The 15,538-nt window shown below is 36.4% G+C and overlaps 1 protein-coding gene across 5 annotated transcripts in view; it reads left to right on the top strand.

Annotated features, from left to right (window-relative positions):
- Positions 1–15,538, top strand: part of SLC30A4 (solute carrier family 30 member 4) — a 32,073-nt gene that overhangs the window by 8,722 nt on the left and 7,813 nt on the right. For 3 of the 5 annotated variants that reach the window (XR_004810928.2, XR_003146239.3, XM_025472902.3), the window contains exons 4-7: positions 11,466–11,619; positions 13,036–13,234; positions 13,929–14,034; positions 15,025–15,159. Coding sequence is in view for 3 of the 5 variants with exons in the window: in XM_025472902.3 (XP_025328687.1) it covers positions 11,466–11,619; positions 13,036–13,234; positions 13,929–14,034; positions 15,025–15,159 (594 nt within the window). In the remaining 2 variants the exon portion in view is untranslated. The other 2 variants (XM_025472903.3, XM_025472904.3) reach the window with 2 other exon arrangements.

The raw sequence follows: 15,538 nt of genomic DNA, 5'->3' as shown, positions 1-15,538 counted from the left end.
CACCCCTGCCCTGCAGCACTCTGCTGCTTGCTGTACCAGAGAGCTAATGTCTGTGATTTGTTACCCACTGGACAGGGCACCCTGTGCATGCTGCTTACCAACATATTATACAGTCATTTGTTACTTGATTGCCTTAGGCTTTTGAAACAAATTAAAGATTTTTTTCCTTTGTCTTTTTTAAAGATTGATTGATTGATTCATGAGAGACAGGCAGAGACACAGACAGAGGGAGAACCAGGCTTCCTGCAGGAGCCCGATGTGGAACTCGATACCAGGATCACGACCTGAGCCAAAGGCAGATGCTCAACCACTGAGCCACCCAGGCGCCCCTTCAAGATTATTTTCAAACTTTAATTTCTTGTGATTTAAACACCTTCGATCTAAGATCTAACACTCCAACACAGCAATGTGGAATGGGGGTTTTTACCTTCCACCACTGTTTGAAAGAGTACATTTCATTTTATCCTATAGCTCTTAACTTTTTGGGTTGTAGAGCCCTTAGAATGCTAATGAAATAATGGAATTTTCCCCCAGGAACATGCAATAACAGAATATAGAATAAGAACTCATAATCGTGAAAATTCTATTAGATATCAAAAGAATACTTAGTGTTTAGCTAGTTACTTCATTTCTTTTTTTTTATTTCATTTCTTTATAGACAAGCACTGTGAAAAGATGAGAAAAAATAGAACCAATTGTATTGATCTCTGCAAGTTTCTTTTTTTTTTTTTTCTCTGCAAGTTTCTGTAGAAAGTCAAATCTTCCTTTTTCCTTAAAAGTAAAAAGTTCAGAATTATGGACTAGATACCAGCATTTGACTTCTGTCTCTCTTGAGAATTCATTCGGTTAGAAACAGCAAAGGGATGCCTGGGTGTGGCTCAGTGGTTGAGCGTCTACCTTTGGCTCAACGCATGATCCTGGGGTCCTGGGATCAAGTCCCATGTCGGGTTCCCTGCAGGGAACCTGCTTATCCCTCTGCCTGTGTCTCTGACTCTCTCTCTCTGTATTTCTTATGAATAAATAAAATCTTAAAAAAAAAAAGAATTAGAAACAGCAAAAAGAAGCAAGTGATTAGGTCACCAATAAACACCTTTCCGGAAGTTGGAAGATAAATGGGAGTGGGTCGAAGGAAGAAACAAGCCAGGAAGCTGCAGCCCAAAGTGCACTGAGCCAGGAGCTGCATCAGCCCAACACTTCTCCAAAGATTCAGGGACAGAGATGAGCAGTAGTAAGAACTGGGGCTGAAAACAAGGACAATTAATTGAATGACTATAAATAGGAAACTGCTCACACTTGTCCACTCTGTCCCTATCTTCCTTTCTACCCCCACTCAGGTAGCTTGCATTTTCCTCCGTGCAAAACACCAGATAGTTCTAGAAAGACATTGAACAAAATGTCTGGGGACAGCTGAGGCTTTTAATGTGGAAGCTGATGCTCCAAAGTAAGTCTTTTTCATGATAGAATTCAGGGTTCTATAGCCTTAACATGTGGTTCCCCTTCTGCTCACCTGAAATTATACATTTGTTCTAGTTCACCCTGCTTTGCACCTCTTATTAGTAACCATTTTAATAGTTTATGGCTTATCCTTCCAGCACTTCCTTTTTGCAAAGGACCATTTCCCTGTCCTTCTGCTCTAAATGTGAATGGACAACCGATGACCTTTCAGCAAATGAGAAAAACAGAAAAAGTCCCTAGAGGAAAAAGAGGTGACTTTGGAAGCAGAAGAAAATGTTTTAATTATCTTATTAATGTACTCAGATTAATAAGAAAAATAGGGACACCTGGGTGGCTCAGCGGTTGAGCATCTGCCTTTGGTCCAGGGCGTGATCCCAGGATCCAGGATCGAGTCCCACATCGGGCTCCCTGCATGGAGCCTGCTTCTCCCTCTGCCTGTATGTCCGCCTCTCTCTTTCTGTGTGTATCTCATGAATAAATAAATAAAATCTTAAAAAAAAAGACAAAAATATTTTGAAAAAGAAAGAAGAAAAAGGTCTTTGTAATGTTATTGGTGAAATTTTTAAAATTTTCAATACACAGATTAGAAAATATAATCAAAGTCTCAGGATATAGAATAAAAAGATAAAAACAGGAGGAAAAAGTTAAAAACTTTCATAAAAGAACAATTTCAGGGATGCCTGGGTGGCTCAGTCCATAAAGCATCTGCCTTTGGCTCAGGTCATGATCCGGGGAATCCTGTGATAGAACCCTGTTTTGGGCTCCCTGTTCAGCGGGGAGCCTGCTTCTCCCTCTCCCTCTGCTGTTCTCCCTGCTTATGCTCACTCTCTCTGTGTCAAATTAATGAATAAAATCTTCAAAACAAAACAAAAACAATTTCAGAGGTCCAAAGTTGTGCTATTAAGAACCTCAGAAAAAGGTTAAAAAATAAAAAGGGGTGACTGCGTAATGGGAATGGGGCTTCTTTTTGGGGTAATGAGCATGTTCTAGAATTAGAGGTGATTGTGGCACCACCTTATGCATACACTAAAAGTCACCAACTGGTATACTTTAAAATTGTAAAGATGGTGAAGAAAGTATAAGTGAATACAAGTATATACCTTACCACCTTACTTTACCTGTTTCCTATACGTGTTCATATCCTGTTCCCTGCCACCCTGTCTTAGGCAAAAGGCAGCATACTGTATACCCAGTTCTAGACCTGGAAGTATGTGTCTGCAGATGATAGTCAGAGATTAGTAGTACCATTCCTTAAATTGGTTTCCTTTTTTGTTTGTTCCTAACACTTTATACATGCCTAGTAACATTTATCAAATTTTATAGCTATTTTTCTGAAATTATATCTTTCCCTAGAGCATGAATGAAGTAGGGATGGGAACATAATATTAAATTCTGTGTCTGGCTCTAAGAAGTGCAGTATAAGAGATTGACTGAATTATTGCGTATTCAGGCCGAGTAAATAAGAACATGAAAACTGTGAAACAGATCATTTAATATAGCTCATGAATCTCAAATCACTTGTGTTTGGGGTAAATTAAACCAGTTTCCAAACTAAGAATAGGGATATTTTTGAAATTTGGGGACTGAAATATTTGGGACTTGAAAACATTTATCTGTAATTCTGGAACTACGATCATATTCAAAAACTACGCTATAAAAAGTTATTTGATTCATAATATAACTGGATGGTACAGCCTGACTTCTAGGTACCTTTGACTAAGTAAGAAATTAGTCTGAAGAGAGTTTCTCCCTGATGTCAGTCAGGGGCAGTCTTTTTTGTTTTGGTACTTACCACTTTTAGAATTTTGTGAATAAGCTGTCTTTGGTTTTGATCTGAGACCTTTTTGAGAGTGATTTAATCTAAGTATTTTTTTTTGTAAAATATGAATGATAGTACTTGCACTGCAGTATTGTAAAAAAATACATAAGATGGTAAGGTACAAGTACCTAACCTGGTACATGCCAGGGGCACAGAGTAAATTCCCAATAAAAGTTAGTTCCAAAAATTAAAAAAAAAAAAAAGTTCCAATGTTCTTTTCCTTCCCTCTTCTTCCTGCCAGTATATCATCCTGCCCACACTTTTCATATCTGTCAAAATGGTCCACACCCCCAAATTACCTGTCTTCCCTCCCTGCTAATCGGAATTCTTCTCTGAGCATAACTGTCTCAGCTAAGTAGTAGGAGAAAAGTAATGTGATTCACCACCCTGATGATTAAGCAGCAGTTTTTAGAACTATACTTTTTAGCTCAGGTCTTTGGTAACATTTTTTTTTTAAGATTTATTTATTTATTCCAGTGAGAGAAAGAGGGGGAGGAGGGGCAGAGGGAGAGAGAATCTCAAGCGGACTCCCCATTGAGTGCACAGCCCCATATGGGACTCGATCTCACAACAGAAGCCAAAATCCGGAGCGGGTTGCTTAAGTGACTGAGCCATCCAGGTGCCCCGTTGGTAACATTTTTGGCAATATAACCAAATTTATTGTAGCAAAAATCATTTAGTGAAGGTGAGAGAAAAATGGTTTTAGATTTGAGGGTAGGACTAAGTGGCTGTCCCAGGAATCCATTCCATTCTGGTGGTATGTTCCTTTCCTTCATGTGAACTCATGGACAGTATAAAATCATTCAGGTTTTTCTTTTTTTCTTTTCTTTATTTATTACTTTACAGTGAACTACAGTGGCAGTTCTGTCGTGGGAAAAGGGAGAGTAGGCTAGGAACCATATATGAGCTATTTTTAAATGCCTGAATTTATTTGACTGTGGGTTTACCCTTATTCTAGAAGTTAATAAAACTTAGAACTTAATGAAACACACTGTAGCAGAAACCCCACGAATCCTTAGGAGGAACAACACTATCTCCTAGACAAAGGGGAATTGCTGTTCCAAAGAGAACAATGCTATCCCCTTGCTGTCTACTTTTATCCTTCTCTGTGGATTATGAGCATAATTGACTCTTATTTATATGGCTTTTCTTCCAGTTCTTGGGCTGAAGAAGCTGCAAGGATTAGATAAAGATAGAAATCATGTAAAAGTACTGTAATAAGAGTTGCCTTTGTTTGAAATAAAGCAGGATTTACATTTTGGTAACGCACATCATCAGCCTAGGTTAATGGCAAAATGACAGTGCAGGAGTCTTTTGTAGCAATGTATGTAGTTCCACTCAGCAGAGACCTTGGCAGATCTGGCTAGATTATGGTTATACTAAGGTAGATAGATATGTGGTTATAATGCTAATTCTGTGTAGTTTTGCTATTTCATTCCCTGATGCTAAAGGAGCAGAAAATGTTCAGCTAAAAAAATCTCTTCCCCCATACATGCAGCCAAAAAAACAAAATTTCTTCTCCCTGGTTAGTGATTTATCTTAATAACGTCCTCCCACCTCTGGCAAGGGTTATGCCGGTTAATTATTCACATCTTAGTGAGAATTAATTCCTATCACCTCAACATCTAGAAAAGCATAGGTACCTCCTAGAAATAGTTTTTGCTGAGGCAGAAGGAAGACATGAGTGCGGTAGTCCATGTTGGAGAGCCAAAAGTCAATTTGAGAGTGCTGGGCATCTTGGGTACAGGGTAGAGGGAGTGGTGAAAAAGCAGAAAATCGAAGATTATTTAGAATGGAAACTGAAAGGATCCAAAGATGAGCTTTATAGTTTAGCTTGGTATTCTGGTGGCAGCAGTAAGCCACTGAAAAATTCTATGTGATATCTTTAGCCTGAGTGCAGTAGGGTTGTCTGTGGCTGAGTTGAAATATGAGTTTGGAAATCCTAGGCAAATCTAGTACAAATCCTAGGCAAATCTGATTTTCCTTCTGTTTCCTTCCTATCTTTTACTGGAAGAAGGTAGAGAAGAGAAATAACATAAAAGGAAGTACAAGTGAGAATATGTCTCCACTCTCCTTCCCTGGTCATTTTTTTTAAACCTCTGAAACCTGTCTTTAGATGTTAGCTATAGTTTTTTGAAGCAATAGAAAGACAAGTGTTACAGAATTTTAAGGAAATATATTCATTACTGCCATCATAGCGTTAGCAAAGTTAACAGTTTTGATAGGCCAGTACATTTAGGCAGCACTTATGAAAAATAAAATATGCTTGGATTGAGTGTGGTTTACATAATTGAAGCAAATTGTTACTCATTCACTGAATAAGTGCTCAATAAGTACTCATTCACTGAATAAGTTACCTGTTGACGGAATGAATGTTAGTATAGGTTAGGGAGTCGGACAGTAAATATGTACACAAAAACAACATAATTATAAGTTATATTAAATGCTATAAAGCAAAAGAATAAAGTCTGTATTGGAGAGTAACAGGAGTACGGAGAAGGACTCCGTGTTTTTCACATGAACATTAAAAACCTCTAGTTTTGAAAGTTTATAAATGTGTTAAAATAGGGCAGCCCAGGTGGCTCAGTGGTTTAGTGCTGCCTTCAGCCCAGGGCATGATCCTGGAGACCCACATTGGGCGCCCTGCATGGAGCCTGCTTCTCCCTCTGCCTGTGTCTCTGCCTCTCTCTCTCTCTCTCTCTCTCTCTCTGTGTCTCTCATGAATAAATAAAATCTTTAAAAAAAATAAAGATAAAAATGTGTTAAAATACACAAGAATGTTTTTCACATTTTATAGTACTGTCAAAACTTGATAATCATCTGTGTTTTCTCCCATTTGATTTTTTTTCTTACCATTTATTAGCCATTCAAACCAAAACTGCTTGTTCTCTGTATGTGAAATTCAGATATATTTTGGTCTTAAAAAAATCATTGACCATGTGTTTATATTTCAGCTGAATGAAAAGACCTAAGTGATATTATAATAAAAAACACATATTCACTCATCTTACTCCCTCCTCTAGTGCTACAGTTGAGTCAGATGGAGTGATTTAATTGTTTGTATATAAAGTAGCAAAATATGTTAGAACTACCGTAATAGGTTTTTAGAATTTCCATAAAAGGGGATCCCTGGGTGGCTCGGCGGTTTAGCGCCTGCCTTTGGCCCAGGGCGCAATCCTGGAGTCCTGGGATCGAGTCCCACATCGGGCTCCCGGCATGGAGCCTGCTTCTCCCTCCTCTGTGTCTCTGCCTCTCTCTCTCTCTCTCTCTCTCTCTCTCTCTCATAAATAAATCTTTAAAAAAAAAAAAAAAGAATTTCCATAAAAATGTTTTCCAAATGTTTTCTATATGTTACTTCTTTTGTGTTAAAAAAAAAAAAAAAACTTTATTGTATGTTCTGTGACTGGAGACTAACCCAGAGCAAGAATGAGAAGAGTAGAGTAAGTCATAATTTGGTTGTTGATAGAGAGCTTTCCTCTCTCTTAAATGTTGGGAGGAAATAAACTTGCCTGTGTTTATCTGTTATTGCATCATGTTAAAAAATACTATAAAAGGGGCACATGGGTGCCTCAGTCGATTAAGCATCCGACTCTTGATTTTTGGCTCAGGTCATGATCTCAGGGTTGTGAGATCAAGTCCCACATTGGGCTCTGCACTGAGTGTGGAGCCTGCTTAAGATTCTGTCTCTTGCTCTGTCCCTCCCCACTCCCCCATTCTCTCTTCCTCCCTCTCTAAAAAACAAAAACAAAAACTATGAAAAGAATTTGTAAAGGCTAATTTGTCCTCTTTGTGATATTTCACCAGTTTAATTTATTCATAGTGAAAGAGCTTTCATCAAAATAAATGATTATATTACTGCTATTAGGATTTTTAGCCATATAGTATTATCTGTGCCTTATACTTCTCAGTTATAAATCTCAGCCCTAAAAATCTACTTAAAATTTTTTCTCCTTTTGCATTTATCAGTATTCTGTCTAGAAGACATTTTGGAGCAGCCCGCGTGGCTTAGTGGTTTAGCGCTGCCTTCAGCTCAGGGTGTGATCCGGGGGACCCGGGATCGAGTTCCGCATCAGGCTGCCTGTATGGAGCCTGCTTCTCCCTCCGCCTATGTCTCTGCCTCTCTCTGTCTCTCATGAATGAATAAATAAAATCTTAAAAAAAAAAATAGAAGACATTTTGACAGGTGATTAGAATAAAAAAAACAGATGAATGTCTTTGCTTTTCACCAAGGGAATGAGATGCAAGTCAAATTCCTTATTAATTGCTGGAAAAAAGATATCATTGATACCAGCATCCTAAAATGTCATTTTGGCAATTTCTAGGAATCAGCTGAATTCCATTACTCTTAGCTGTGGGCAGGCATTGGGATCCCTTTTATGCTGCTCACATGGGTGAAAACTGGAATGGAAAACCAAGAGTTGAGGCGCAGGCTGCAGGAGCCTCATGGGCCTTCTAAGTGTGGAAATCCTCCCTGCCAAGGATCTCTGTTCATGCTTTAGTTTGACTTTCATTTTACTTTATTTTGAAAAAAAAAATTTTTTTTTATTTCATTGGTTCTGCCTTATATGAAAGTTCACAAAAAAAGATGATTTTAAGTGTTTAGGAAAATTATCACTGGGATATGGAGTTGCCAGATTTAGGGTTTGGCCATGTGTACATACTTGCAGGATGCTCAATATGTGTGAAATATTGCATGGGACATATTTATCCTAAAAAATTATTTATTGTTTATCTGAAATACAAATTTAACTAGACATCCATTTAATCTGGCATACCTACTAAGGTAACTTATCATTTGCCATCCAAACCAGGAGACTTTTGAGAGTGAAGAGTGCAGTGGCGCACTTTTAATGATTATGCCAGGACAACAGACATAAATTGGGGCTATCCCAGAAAACTGTAAAGTATTGTCAACTTAATTATAGGGAATTTTGAGATAATTTTTAATTATTGGTTTAAGATTTTCATAAGTAATCACAGCTGTATGTCATTAACTTAAATAGCTATGAATTTTTGTAAATAAAGCGTATTGCCTTATAATTTTATATTAACAATTTGATTAAGTCATCTTAAAAACTATGTGGCCTAATTCATAGCTTCAACCTTGACACATTAAAGTTCTCTTTTTGGGGTGGGGAAAGAGTTTTAAGAAGAATTGGTTTTTGTTTTGTTCTGTTTTTTACCTAAAAAAATTTACTGGGAGTAGTCCCAGTGTAGGGCTCAAACTCATAACCCCAAGATCAAGAGTCTCATTGTCTACTGTCTGAGCCAGCCAGGTCCCCCAGTATTTATTAAATACCAACTTTAGAGAAAGTTTTCTTATTTTGTGAGTAAAATGAAGCTACCACTAGTATATTAAATTTACAGTTAAAAAAATCTTTTTTTAATAATAAATTTATTTTTTATTGGTGTTCAGTTTGCCAACATACAAAATAACACCCAGTGCTCATCCCGTCAAGTGTCCCCCTAAGTGCCCGCGACTCAGTCACCCCCACCCCCCCGCCCTCCTCCCCTTCCTTTTAAAATTTATTCATTCATTCATTCATTCATTTTACAGAGAGAGAAAGAGAGCACAAGCAGGGGAAGCAGAGTCCCTGTTGAGTGGAGAGCCCAGTGACCTAGGGCTTGATCCTAGGACCTTGGGATCATGACCTGAACTGAAGGCAGACACTTAACTGACTGAGCCACCTAGGCACAAATATTTTAGCTCCTTTTTTTTTTTTTTTTTTTTTTAATGTGTATGTACTTTACCATTAGCAAGTATAACTTAAGATGAGAAATTCCGTGCATCATCTTCTGTCTGGTATTTGACTTAATTCTTCTAACCAATTTACTTCTTGTTTTGGGGGATTTAGGAAAGCCTGTCCTTCTTACTTAATTGTATAGCCTTTTATCATCTCCCCTTGCTCAGCCTAACCTCATTCAGCAAATGCATCCATAAATATTTGCTATGTGACAACCACTCTGTTGAGTGCTATAGTAAATGTGACATGGAATGGAACTGGTCCTATCCTCAGGCTGCTGAGAGTCTGCCCTCAATGTGGAAGTGTCTCCACAGCTTTGTATATTTCAGAGTCTTTCTCAGTCTTCTTCAGCCCCATGTGTTTTTTGAAGTATGATTATGAGTATGTCAGAAATAGGCATACCATGGTTTTGAATAGGAACTATTTGTTGTCTTACTCCATCATTTGTTCTGCTAATGCACAGGATGTTTTTTTTTTTAAGATTTTTGTTTATTCATTAATGAGAGAGAGAGAGGCAGAGACACAGACAGAGGGACAAGCAGGCTCCCTGCAGGGAGCCTGATTTGGGACTTGATCCCAGGACCCTGGGATCACAACCTGAACCAAAGGAAGATGCTCAACCACTGAGCCACCCAGGTATCCTTAAATGCAGCGTTTTCGCAACATTGATGAGATATGTTCAGGAAACAGCTTATAACTGCTAGATAACTTTTCTGTGTTGTAATTTATGCATCAGAATAAAATTGTATCAAAGTTCAATATATTTGAGCTGCCTGGAACCTTTGAGCAATGACTTGATTCAGATAACAGTCTCCCAAGTTGTTTTACCTTTAATAAGATTAATGTCTGGTTTGTCTAAAGGAAAAATTTTCTTTAAAAGTATTTTTTTGCTTTTATTGTTTTGACTGTCAACAATTGCTTTATATTATAATCCTAGTTAATTATTTAAAAATGTACTTCCCATTGCCCTATTGTGTTATCTTGAAAAGGTAAAAAATTATCTCTACTGTGTACTTACATGGTAGAAGTTTATATGATACAAAAGCATATATGGTGCAGTTGTCCTTGTCTCCTAGCTACCTATTTTCCTCATAACCAGTTTTTTTCATCAGTATTTTGTATGTCCTTTCAGAGATTGGATGTACAGATATTATTTATATATTCTCTTTTTTCACAAGTAGTAACATACCATACGCACTTTGCTTTTTTCGTGTAACACTATATCTTGGAGATTACTCCTTATTAGAACATAAAAAGCTATATTCTTTTTTAACAGCTGCATAGTATTCCATGTTATAGGGCCTTATAATCACTTTTATTGTTTTCAGTTGTTTGCTGTTATATACTGTGCTTGACGAATAGCTTCATAATATACCTCATTTTGCACATGTGATGAATGTGTATATCACTCTAAGAAGAAGAATTTCTGTGTCAAAGTACATTCATGAATATTTGCATGCCTTATTGTTTGTCTTTAGTCTAAAGATAGTATGTGTCTGTGGTAAAACTTAAAACATTTCAAACATTACAGAAAAGAATAAAATGAAAACTAAGTTTGCTAAGCTCCTAGTCGCCACTTCCTTGTGATTATCAATTTGCCTGATTTTTGTTTTTCCTTTTCCCTTTTTTAAAAAAAATATAAATGGCTTAATGATACTCCACTATCTGGATAAATCACACTTTATCCATTAATTTCCTTATTGGTGAACATTTACGATATCTCCAGATATTTTTTGATACTAGTGAAGTTACAATGAAAAACCTTGTAGGTATATCTTTACATATATATCACGTGTTTTATTGAATAGATTCCTAGAATCAAGGAATACATGCATCTTAAATTTCGATTTGTTTTACTAACTGCTGTCCAAAAAGATAGTTCCACTTGATACTTCCACCAGTATATCCTTGCTAACTCTGGCTGTCATCAAGCTTTTTAATATTTACCAGTTTAGTAAGGGACAAAAACCAATCATATTCTTTTTTGAATTTCTTGTATTTAGGATTGATTTTGATAAATTGGTTATTTCTGTTAATTTTCTGTATATTAGTATTTGTGTCCTTTACCCATTTTTGGTATCGGTTCTTCACTTTGTTATTGATTTATAAGTGTACTCTTCTACTGGGAAATTAGTCTGTGGCCATGTATGTTACAAATAATTATTTTTTCAGTTTTTCATTTTTTATCATATGTATGGTCTGTTAAATATACACGGTTTGACCCTAAGGAGATGAGGGAAAAGTGGGGATTGGTAAGAATGAATTAGTGGAGAATCCAGAGCAAACTACCATACACTTTTTACATAAGGAAAGTAACATGACAAATGATACAGGGTTTTTATCTCTTTAGAGGAAAGATATAAATAAAAGAGTGTACAATATTTAGTTTGTATGAAGTGTAATAACCATACTACAGATGTATATGTTCTTTATATTTTTCCCTCCAGAGGTTTTATCAGCTATGATTAGTGTGCTATTGGTGTATATACTTATGGGATTCCTCCTATATGAAGCTGTCCAAAGAACTATCCATATGAAATATGAAATAAATGGAGATATAATGCTCATCACTGCAGCAGTTGGAGTTGCTGTTAATGTAATGTAAGCTCTATTTTTTAAAAAAAAATTAATAGCTTTATTTTTTAGAACAGTTTAGGTTCACAGCAAAATTGAGCAGAAAGTGCAGATTTCCCGTACACCCCTGCCTTCACACATGCATAGATAGCTTCCCCCATTATAAACATCCTCCATCACAGTGATACCTTTGTTACAGTTGATAAACCAGCATTAACACATTACCACACACCATCCTTAGTTTACATTCGGGTTCATTCTCTTATTGTTGTATAGTCTATGGGTTTGGACAATTTTGTAATGATATGTATATACCATTATGGTATCATATACTCTATATTGTTTTCACATTAATATTTTTAAGTACTGTGAACTTAGAGACTATTTACATGCATTTGGTAACGTTCAGTGGTATTTTTATGTATTTTAAAATTATATAGTACATTAATTTTTCTTAATAAAACACTGATGGAATTATAAATTTCTCATTAGTTTGCTCAGTTATACTGAAGTTTGACTAACAACTTGGAATTTAAGTGGGACAAAGTTTTTAACTTTTACTTATATATAAATAAGATTTTTTTTAACTATAAACTTTTTCCCTAAAAGCTATGAAATTTTTAGGTTATATGATTATTTGGACCAGCAGTCAGCAAACTTTTCATGTAAAGGGCCAGATAGTAACTACTGTAGACTTTGAGACTCATGCAGTCTCTTTTCCAGCTAGTCAGTTCTGCTGTTATAGAACAAAAGCAGCCACATTTAGTATGTAAATAAATGAGCACATCTGTGTCCCAATAAAACTTGGGCCTGTTTGCCAATCCCTTTCCTATTGGCTTCCATTCCTACTTAAAATAAAATAAATAAAAATCAAAGTCCTTAATTTGTTAATAAGATACTGTGTACCTCTCTAACTCACCCTAGCATTCTTGCTCACTTTAGTCTAGCCGCAATGGCTGTCTTGCTTTTTTGAAACACACAGAGCACATTTTCATCTAAGGGCCTTTGCCCTGGTATTCCTTCTGCCTAGAACACCCTTTCACCACCACATGCTTCCTGATTTGATTCAAGTCTCTGCTCAGATAGAATCTCAGGCTTTCTCTGACTGACCGCACTCCCCAGCACTCTCCATCCCCTCTCGATACTTTACTTTTCTTCAAAACATTTGCATTGTCTGGCAGTATATTATGTATTTATTTGTTTACTTCTCTGCCTTCTCTTCTAGAACATAAGCTCTGTGGGGATAGGGATATGTCTGTTTTATTCACTGTTTTGACTCCAGTACCTAGGATAGTACCTGATACATACTAGGCGCCTATATATATATATATTAAATGAATGAGTTCCATGATACCTCATTAGTATCTGATTTATCTGATTTGTAACAAATATTTTTATTCAATAATACTAGGAAAAATAATAATGTTTTTTTATTTTTGACAGAATGGGGTTTCTGTTGAACCAGTCTGGTCACCACGCCCATTCCCACTCCCTGCCTTCAAATTCTCCTACCATAGGTTCTGGGTGTAGACACAACCATGGGCAGGACAGCCTGGCAGTGAGAGCTGCATTTGTACATGCCTTGGGAGATTTGGTACAGAGTGTTGGTGTACTAATAGCTGCATACATCATAAGATTCAAGGTAACAAGATTGCTCATTTTTCTATCTTAAAATATATTTCATTTCAATATTAAAACTAAAGGTAATTAATTGTCTTTTGTCAGTATACTGGACACCAAAGCCAGTCTTACTCATTTTGCATTTAGGTAGGCTTAATTGAGCCATCAGTATAGCCCTTTTGCTAGCACTAAACACAATAGTATCATTTCACAGAGTAACTTATCTGTAGCTGGCTTCCATACTGCCTTCACTGGAGAACTCAATTTTAAGCCACATCACTGAATTGCTAGGTACTGGAATGTGTGCTGGACTAGAAATCCAGAGATTTGGGTTCTAGTTTTGGCTCTGCCATTAATGCTTTGACTTTGAGCAAGTCCCTCCTTTTTTATGTGAGAGGCTTAGACAAGATATGTGGCTGCTAAAACTCCTTCCAGCTCTCATATTTTATGGTTCTGGGTGGAAGATTTAGAGAAGTGACAAAGAAAAACAGAATAAATGGTTAAACTTCTGGAAACAGATCTTAGGAAGAAAGGCATTTAAACAATTCTAGGAAAGAGTGAAGATGTTTCTCAATTACAGTATCTAAAATTAAAGGTATTCTTCAGTGCTACTATAGAAGGCTAAGGAACAGGAGACAGAGTATGGCTAGCTTTGCTTTATGGTGTTTTATGTTGGTCTGTATTTAATCACACAATTTTGACCTCTCGTCTTTCAGCCAGAATATAAGATTGCTGATCCCATTTGTACATATGTATTTTCATTACTTGTGGCTTTTACAACATTTCGCATCATATGGGACACAATAGTTATAATACTAGAAGGTAAGATCTCACTAATATCCCCTTTGTGAGTTTATTACCTCCTAAATCAGATAGGGGGTGGGGGGACACTCTAGGATAAGAGTCCATGTCTTTTCCTTTCTCTTTACTGATGCTTATTAGGCTATATAGTAACACTACTTTATGTGTATATAACATATAAGAATTGATGTACTCTCCCCTCTGTTACCCATTTGATCCTTATAATAGCCAAGAAAAGTAGGTAAGGTGGACATTATCCCCATTTACCAACAAATTGAAATTGAGTTACAGAGGGGTAACATAACTTGCTTACTCAAGGTAATGCTGCTAATAAACTGTGGTGTTAGATCAAAAATAAAACTCTTTTGATTTTTAATACATTTATGTTTAGTGGTTTATTAATTCCTTAATTCCCATTTAACCTGCTACTTTGTTGTATTTTCAACATCCCTACTTACTGATATTATGTATAAGTATGTAAGTTGTCAACAATACGTTCATCATCATTGGATGTTCCTTTTTCTTTCTTTCTGTTATGTCTGTCGTAGCTTATTAAGTGAAGTATTCAAGTTTGATATTTCTTTTTAGCGAAAACGAACATTTTATTTTTATTTTTTTTTTTTAAATTTATTTATTTACGATAGTCACACTCAGAGAGAGAGAGAGAGAGGCAGAGACACAGGCAGAGAGAGAAGCAGGCTCCATGCACCGGGAGCCTGACGTGGGATTCGATCCCGGGTCTCCAGGATCGTGCCCTGAGCCAAAGGCAGGCGCCAAACCGCTGCGCCACCCAGGGATCCCGAAAACGAACATTTTAAAAATTAGTTATTAACCTCTTATACATATCTTTATGTGTGCATGGTTTATCTTATAGATATTTTTGAGTGTCCATTTAAACTGAATTTGGTAAAAGCCATTTGGTTTCTTTGGGGAAAAAAAGTTCCATCAGAAATGTATAACTTTCTTCCCCAAAATAAACTTTACTCATAAATATATATTCTGAACTAATAGGTGTACCAAGCCATTTGAATGTAGACTATATCAAAGAAGCCTTGATGAAAATAGAAGATGTATATTCCGTGGAAGATTTAAATATCTGGTCTCTCACTTCAGGAAAGCCTACTGCCATAGTACACATACAGCTAAGTATGTTGCTGACAATAAATGCTGGGGTTGGTGGACTTTATCTGTGGAATTAAACATATGTGCTTATAATTAAGTAGGAAGACTTGTCTGCTGGAAAGATTTACCTTAAGGGAGGGGGTCAGGCTTTTCAAAAGGAGAGTTGCAGATCAATAATAACAGCAGAGCAATAATTTTCGATCTCTGAGATGAGACATTACAAATTGATTTTTGCCTTCAGATTAAGGCATGAAGTATATTTACTGTGCTTTTTCTAGATAAGAAAAGCTAGATCTGTTTTTACTTCCTAAAGTCGTTTCACAGATTGATGTTTCTTATTTATCAAAATATTAAAAAGTACAAAAGCCAAAAGACTTGTAATTGATGTCTAGTATTCTTTCTC

This window comes from Canis lupus, chromosome 30 (assembly GCF_003254725.2).
Source record: "Canis lupus dingo isolate Sandy chromosome 30, ASM325472v2, whole genome shotgun sequence".
Classification (NCBI taxonomy): domain Eukaryota; kingdom Metazoa; phylum Chordata; class Mammalia; order Carnivora; family Canidae; genus Canis; species Canis lupus.
The sequence above is the reverse complement of the archived record's forward strand: the minus strand, read 5'-3'. Positions and strand labels throughout refer to the sequence as shown.